This window comes from Sinocyclocheilus rhinocerous, unplaced genomic scaffold (genome assembly GCF_001515625.1).
Source record: "Sinocyclocheilus rhinocerous isolate Xijiao unplaced genomic scaffold, SAMN03320098_v1.1 scaffold1150, whole genome shotgun sequence".
Lineage (NCBI taxonomy): Eukaryota > Metazoa > Chordata > Actinopteri > Cypriniformes > Cyprinidae > Sinocyclocheilus > Sinocyclocheilus rhinocerous.
In genome coordinates, this window is record NW_015666491.1 from 644,528 (window position 1) to 651,977 (window position 7,450).

Genomic DNA, 7,450 nt, shown 5'->3' on the forward strand with positions numbered 1-7,450 from the left:
AAAAAAATTCATCCCCCTCACAGTTGTCATGAAGGGCAAAATTAGCTATATAGACCAAAATAATTTTTTGAACCAGGCTGTAAACATGTTTTTTTCTGCTGTAAAGTTGGGCATTTTAACATGGGGAGTCTATGGGATTGACTCCCTTTTGCAGCCAGCCTCTAGCGGCCAGTTGATGAATTACAGTTTAAGTCACTTCCTTGTTGGCTTCACGAGAGAGAGCGGGAGGTTGCCGCTTGGTGTCATTATGATGGATCACCCTACCCCGCAGGGTGGTTCAATAATCAACCCATAATCTTACATGTTAAGATGGAATGAATGAATGTGTCAGATTTAGTAGTGTAGTGTTATAAAGGAATTCATTGCCCCAGCCTGTGTACATTCATGTAGCTGTCACGAGAAGTCATTATTTTTACCACCTCACTGCAGAGGAATCACATCATTGCTGTCTATTAAGTGTATAATAGAAAATAGCAATTATGATCCCCTAATTTTTATAGCAGAATCAACATGACTTTAGGGATACAATGGGATCTGTATAATAGTGTGCCTGCCATATTATTTGTAAAGAGTGTACATTGTAGTCCCAAGTTGGAAGGTTTTATGCAGTCATGCTATAAACCATTCTGAACACTGGCTACTTGAACCACTTTTTTTGTCTGAGGAGCAATACTTTGTCCAAAAGTTAAAGTGTTTCCTGATTTTGTTTGCCTAGCCGATTCCACGAGTCAGACATTTGCAGTTCAGTGAGAAATTGGAGACAATTCATTAAAGTCAGTCATCTGACCTATTCATTCTATGATCAACACTATAGTGTTTCCCAGATATACACTATACTGTTCAAAAATTTGGGGTCGGTAAGACATATATATTTTTAAGAAATTAATAGATTTTTTTTTCAACAAGGATGTAATAAACCGATAAAATGACAAAGATATTAAGAGGCACAACAAAAATATTAAGAGGCACAACTGTTTACATTGTGACATTGATAATAATATGGGATCATTCTTGAGCACCAAATTAGCATATTAGGATGATTTCTGAAGGATCATGTGACACTGAAGACTGGAATAATGGCTACTGAAAATTCAGCTTTGACCTGATTTTAAAATATATTAAAATAGAAAACAACTATACTAAACTGTAATAATACATATTTATGGTTAAATACAATATTACGGTTTTACTGCATTTTTGATCAAATAAATGCATCCATGGTGAGTTTGAGACTTCTTTCAGAAACATTAAAAAATCTTACCGACCCCCCTAACTTTTGAACAGTAGTATATTTACAGTATATCAGTGTTCCCACAAACATGGAAAAACTTGTAAATATATTATTGAAATTGTTTTTTTTTTCCAGGTCTAAAAGTCATATAAAATCTTTCTGGTTTTGCTCTAAAATGTTTTGTTAGATATATCGCTATAGATCTAATAAAAATTGGTCACAAGCTGTTGTGATGTCCAATTTGTAAGTGAATTATTTTCAGTTCAGTCAGTTATTTTCAGTAATTTGATTTACAAACCTGTCTGAATAATCCCTTAGTGAACAATGTTTAAAAAGTAATAACAAGCGTCTGGGAAGGTGTGCCTGTATCTGCAATTGTGTATCTTTTAACTACATGTTGTCATATCAGCAAACTGCTTCATTTTGTGAAGTCAGAGTTTCACTTTCATCAACAGTTACTCACATCTACATCAGGTCAATTCAGTGAGTTCTTCCAGTGAAAAATTCATAATTTGTGCGTTTGAACAATTTAATAAAAGAATATGTTCATAAATCAGACTACTGGTGGTGCTGTGCTTATATTGCACAACTCAAATGATTTAGGATTCGTATTCTTGCTTATTTCTTTTTTTCTTGGTTCGTTGATGGTTCAGTACAGGACTCACTGCCATATTTTCCATTTTGTATGATATTGATTGTTTTCTCAGTTTGCCTTGTAAAGCATTCAGGTTTTGCTGTGAAAGCATTCTGAAAGCACGGTTAGTTTTCTTGTCTGGTTGTTTAAATTTTCTGTGACCTTGTTTAGCTCTGAGAGGAATTCCTCATTGTTTGAATTTGAGTGTGCAGCTCTCAACTTCATTCTGTTTTCAGCACCGGTGTAAAGTTTTGCCATGCCTGTAATGCGCATCTTGAGCAAATTGAGTTTTCTTCAGTATTTAGTACACACGATCATTTTCAAGTAAATGTTGCAGAATTAAACACTAGTCACATTTCTTCATTTCTTTTTGTATGGTATGAAACTGAAAAGGAAGGTTGAATCACAAAAGTTGTTTTAGGCAGGGTCTAGTGAAATGGTTTTATCTTTTGGTTTAATCTTTAATATACGTCTCTTACAGACAGCAGTGTCTGTATCTTCTTTGACCCCAGTGTGTCAATACTAGATGAAATTTCACTCAGCACCTGCTGAGAGACAAGAAATGGGCTCCAGGTGGCTGAAAGAAACTCAATTAAAATGAGACAAACAGGATGGCGTTACTGAAGTGAGGGGGAGAAAATGGAAAAGAGTGGTAAGCGTGCCATCACCTGGTTAGTATTAACACCTAGGTGCATGTGGCGGCCTTGTCAACTTGTTTATTAATTATTGTTTTTAGTTTTGTGTGAAATATTTTGCTGTGCTGGGCATCCAATTATATTGAATGATGATTGGCCATTCATTGTTTAATAAAGATCATTAAGTAAGAGGGGGGAAATTCTATCTAGTAACCACAACCTAATAATTTCTCTCCTTCTTCCACTATGTGGCTTCATGATATATTGAATAATTATAATATCATCAATATCTTGTTGCCAATATAATAATATTTTATTTAATGAATCAACATTGTGATTGACACAATGATTTAGTTTTCTAAAGCAATAGGATTGGGAGTATTAAAGCACTTAATGTGTGATATTTTGCAGGCAAAACAAGGTCCATAGTCCATTGTCAGTCGAGAAGCCACATATGAAGCACAGAAGACACTTTCAAACCAAGCATCTTTCAGCAACAAATTTGCATGACCAACTCAAACATGAGTGAAATCTACATGGGGAAATCTTTCACCCTCCGAATGTGTGGATTCCTATTAGGGTTGGGCGATGTCTACCAAATAGGCATCAGACGATGATTCAATCTGATTCAAACTCTATTTGCGTTCTCAAAAAAAAAAAAAAAGGACATCACGGGGTATTTTACATTTCAGTTGCTGCTTTGTGTAAGTGCATGTTTAGTGACTTTTCTTTTTATTATTAATATTTATTTTTTACATTTATGATTTATTCAAAATGTCTTAATGTTTACATGTATTTGGTTTATATTAGATCTACTATATTTACACTGAATTTTGCAACTTGGTTTAAACATTTTGTGTCTTAATAGTTTAAACAACCCAAAATGGGTCATAGAATCCCCTTTTTTCTGTAAGCAGGAAGACCCATAAAAGCAAACTTTCTCCTCAGCATCTTCTCATTTTTTTAACATTAGCTAGAGCAGTGTTTCCCAACCAGGGGTGCCGTCTGTCGAGAGCAGGGGTGCCATGTAAAAAATCATTTTTTAATATTTTTAAATTGCTAAAATGTAAAAAAAAAAAAGCAACTATTATGATACTATACTCAAATTATCATATTGAAGTTAGAAATTCAAATATTGTGACAATTTATTTTGTAGGGTGCCACAAGTTTGTTAAAATTTCCAAAGGGTGCCGCGACTAAAAAAAGGTTGGGAAACACTGAGCTAGAGAACAAACAAGATGCAGAGCAGCTAGAAGGTCTATTCGGTTATCTTTTCTTGATGGTGTAAAAAGTTCAGCATGTTGCTTTGAAGAATGTTTGGCTTTTTGTTGACAGTATGTATATTAATGAAACTATAAATTAAACTTTTCCCCAATGGCCTTAACCAACTTAGTCTACTTTTTTAACAATATTGTGTGTGTCCATATGAATTTGTATACATGAGTAGGAATGAAAAATTAGAACATGCTGCTCTTCATGCTGTCCCTGTGGAGACTCTTGTTTACTTGTGTAAGAGTGTTTGCTCACAGTCATTTGTACTGACACCCACATCCATACATCTCTAAGCAGGCTAATGCCTCTCTGAATAGCAGAAGAGTGCAGCATACATCATAAAGTTAACTCAGAGCTGAGAAGCTATAGAGAAACCCATTTACTAGAGAACTCAATTCTATCCAGATGCACTTCAAAGGCTTTGCTGTTCCAATTCTGATTTCCACACTGTTGATAAGCGCTTGGCTCATTTAAAAGTTCCAGTCTTGCATTTCATTTGTCGAAATGTTAATGGCATTTGAGCTCGTTCTCTGCAAGGGCATATACGCCAATAAAAAAGGGTGAGGTTATTGATGTTTGCAGAGGATGGACCGCATGATTTCTATTTAAATGGGGCCTTGGATTGAATTTAATTAATAGAAGTATCCTTGGTTGTCCTGGAAGGGTGAAAAATAATTGCTCTGTATTGATATTTCTTCCCATAATGATCTCTATCTTTCCTCTCCTCTTTACAGTATGAATTTAAAGTGAAGAATATCAAAAAGAAGAAAGTCAACATCATTGTGTCCGTGGACGGAGTCAAAGTAGCACTGCGGAAAAAGAAAAAGGTAAACTTGTATGTTTTGTTAGTTATAATGTGTTCATTTTGTTAGTTTAAAGGTGAGACAATATTCATTAATTCATTCATTCATTCATTTTGATTTATTAATTTATTTTGATATATTTATTCAGTTATTATATTCATTCAAATATTTTCTTGTGTTTGAGATTATAGAGAACCTTTTTTTTATTAACAAAAATACTGTGCTATAAATTGTGTTATTGGGCTGTATTAGGGATTGATTCATTGTAAATGTTAACTTCCGATATAATCACGTTACATAACATATCTAGAGTAGGGTTGGGTATCGTTTGGGTTTTTTCCGATAAAGGTGCAAAATCAATACTTTTAAAACGGTACCGGTGCCTGAACCGATACTTAAAAAAAAAAAAAGAACCCAAAATAGGATGGATTGGCCATTATTGAGCGCTGTAAACACATTTAATGTCTGTTTCATTCATACTGGATGCCAGAGGGCGCCCTCGTGCATAAACTCCACATATGCATCACAGAAGGAATAGAACTCAGGAAATCCCTAATATGGGCTGCATCCGAAAACTTAGGCAGCTGACTTGCTGCCTCGCTGCCGTATGAGGCAATGACTTTGCAGGCAGCGTTTTTGCACGAAGGCACCTCATGAAACTTATTTCGGACAGGCTTCTGAGGCAGCGTAACGGTTTAATGATCTACAACAAAATAGAACGAGTTTTTGTGATAACTAAACGAATATTTAATTACTATAATACTGATTTCTCGCTAGAAATAACATCAAAAGTGCAAAAAGTTAATCAGAAATATTCATTTACACACAAACTGACCACCAAACGCAACTTTCAGACGCCATCTTTATTTTTTAGCTCAACCCGTCATGGAGCTGGTATTTTCATCATAATTAAATACATTTATAATCCATTGCTAAGCAACATAGCCTTTTTACCATATGTTTTTTACTGTATAGAACATATTTTCTGACTCATTCTGTGACAAGAAGCCACATCAGATCACAAAAGGAAGCAATTGGGGAGTAAAAATGTTATAGTGATCTCTTTTGTTGGACAACAGGTTTAGAAACGCTTCTCACTGCAAGTCATTTCAAGGGAAGTTTAGCTTTAGGCATTTTAATTTTAGAATGTTTAGCTTAGCTAGCTAACGGTATCTACCTGCTGCAGTCGGAGCAAGTGTAATTACTGCATTCACGCGCTCCTCGGATGCTCTCATTTCCCGAGTTGTGCTTTTAAGTCGGAATGTGAAAACGGCATGGACACTCGCGTTACTACAAAGATGTGTTGGATTTGTATTATTAGAGCTTTCCGACTTGCGTTCGTGAATTTTCTCAGTCAGGAAATAATTTTTCACGTGCGGTGCCGATGATCCTTACGTCTGTTTCGGAGAACCAGAGAACAAATATTTCAATCGATCGCTCAATCATTTAAGTGGCACCGAAATAAGGCACCGAAATCTGCTTTCTGATTCTGTTCTAGTACATACCGGTTACATAGGTACCGTGCCATATTGGCACCGGGTTTCGGTACCCAACCCTAATCTAGAGGCAAGCTGATTCAGTGTCAGGTTGCTATGGGTGGGATTGCTTAGATTCTACCTCCTTTTTAGTAACAATAACAGCAGGTCATAATTTAGATGGTGGTAGCAATCTAGTGTAAGCTTCAAGTAGTCTGAAGGTTTGATCCTGGAGGGTTTTTTTTTCCGTTCAGATGAGAATAACACACATCACCGCCCTGCTCTACTGTGTTCACCCTTTGGCAAGACACTTTGCCTTAAGGTGGTTTTTGGGATGATTTTGTCCTTTAGCAAGATGCTTAGCTCAAAGTTAATGGGTACAGTCAGTCCCTGCAATTTCTGCATCTTAAGTTGCCTCGTGCTGTTCATTTAAACATAAATTATTGATTTACACAGGTGCTTTATCTCTTGGTTTAATTTGGAGCTGGAACTTAAATGAGAAAATTGATAGAGCAAGCTTCTGCCTAGGATATATTATCATATATTAAAGCCTGGCTTGTGATGTACTGAAATGATTACTTTCATTTCCTGCAGAAAAAAGAATGGACCTGGGATGAAAGCAAGATGATGGTGATGCAAGACCCAGTATACAGGTGCGCAGCCTCATAAAATGTCTCTTTTATTTTAACTGCATTCAACACTTGACCAATGTAGCTGTCAGTCCTGAAAGTGAGTGAGTAATGCTTTGAGTAAGCTCTCAATGGGAGGCTTTCAGTGGGAAAGGAGAATAAAATGATCGTGTCATGTTTGCCCCTAAACTGTGTACCTAAATATATCACCTTCACACTCACAGTGGCAATGTTCACACAGTCAGTGTTTAAGACTGACAGCCGTTTTTAGTAGCAGGTGTGAGTCTCAGATTGTCTGTACACAACCCTCTACATTGCGAGTAAATCACTCGCATATGCGACTAAATCTTCACTCTGGGCGATTAAATGATGTCTAATATTAGCCAATGGCTAATAAATTCTCAGATTTTACTCGCCGGTGTGTGAGTTGGAGGCTGAGTATAAGTTTAGCACAGATATATTTTCACTTGCCTAACACTCTCTGACTGAGCGCTATTTTTCAGCTCATCTGAATGGATGCGCAGCGCACCTGTATTTGACGTACCGTAAACTCCAGTGTAACGTCGCACGACTCGCCGTCGCTTTGGTGAGAGCAGAGAGAGCGAGAGAGTCTTACATGTAAACGATATTCTTTGTTGTATTTAATTGTCAAAATAACGGAGTTCCTTTGGATTTTTTCAGCTTTTAAGAACTGCCGGGTTCTCCGGTAGTAGGCGAAACTAATGAACAAACGACAATCTCATTGGCTGGTGCTATAATGCTTGACTGACT

General features: G+C 36.4%; 1 protein-coding gene across 1 annotated transcript in view; it reads left to right on the forward strand.

Annotated features, from left to right (window-relative positions):
* The window catches only part of nos1apa (nitric oxide synthase 1 (neuronal) adaptor protein a), a 135,972-nt gene that overhangs the window by 40,732 nt on the left and 87,790 nt on the right, over positions 1-7,450 (forward strand). The window contains exons 3-4 of the mRNA XM_016543782.1: positions 4,507-4,599; positions 6,645-6,703. Coding sequence (XP_016399268.1) covers positions 4,507-4,599; positions 6,645-6,703 — 152 coding nt within the window. The remainder of the gene's footprint in view (positions 1-4,506; positions 4,600-6,644; positions 6,704-7,450) is intronic.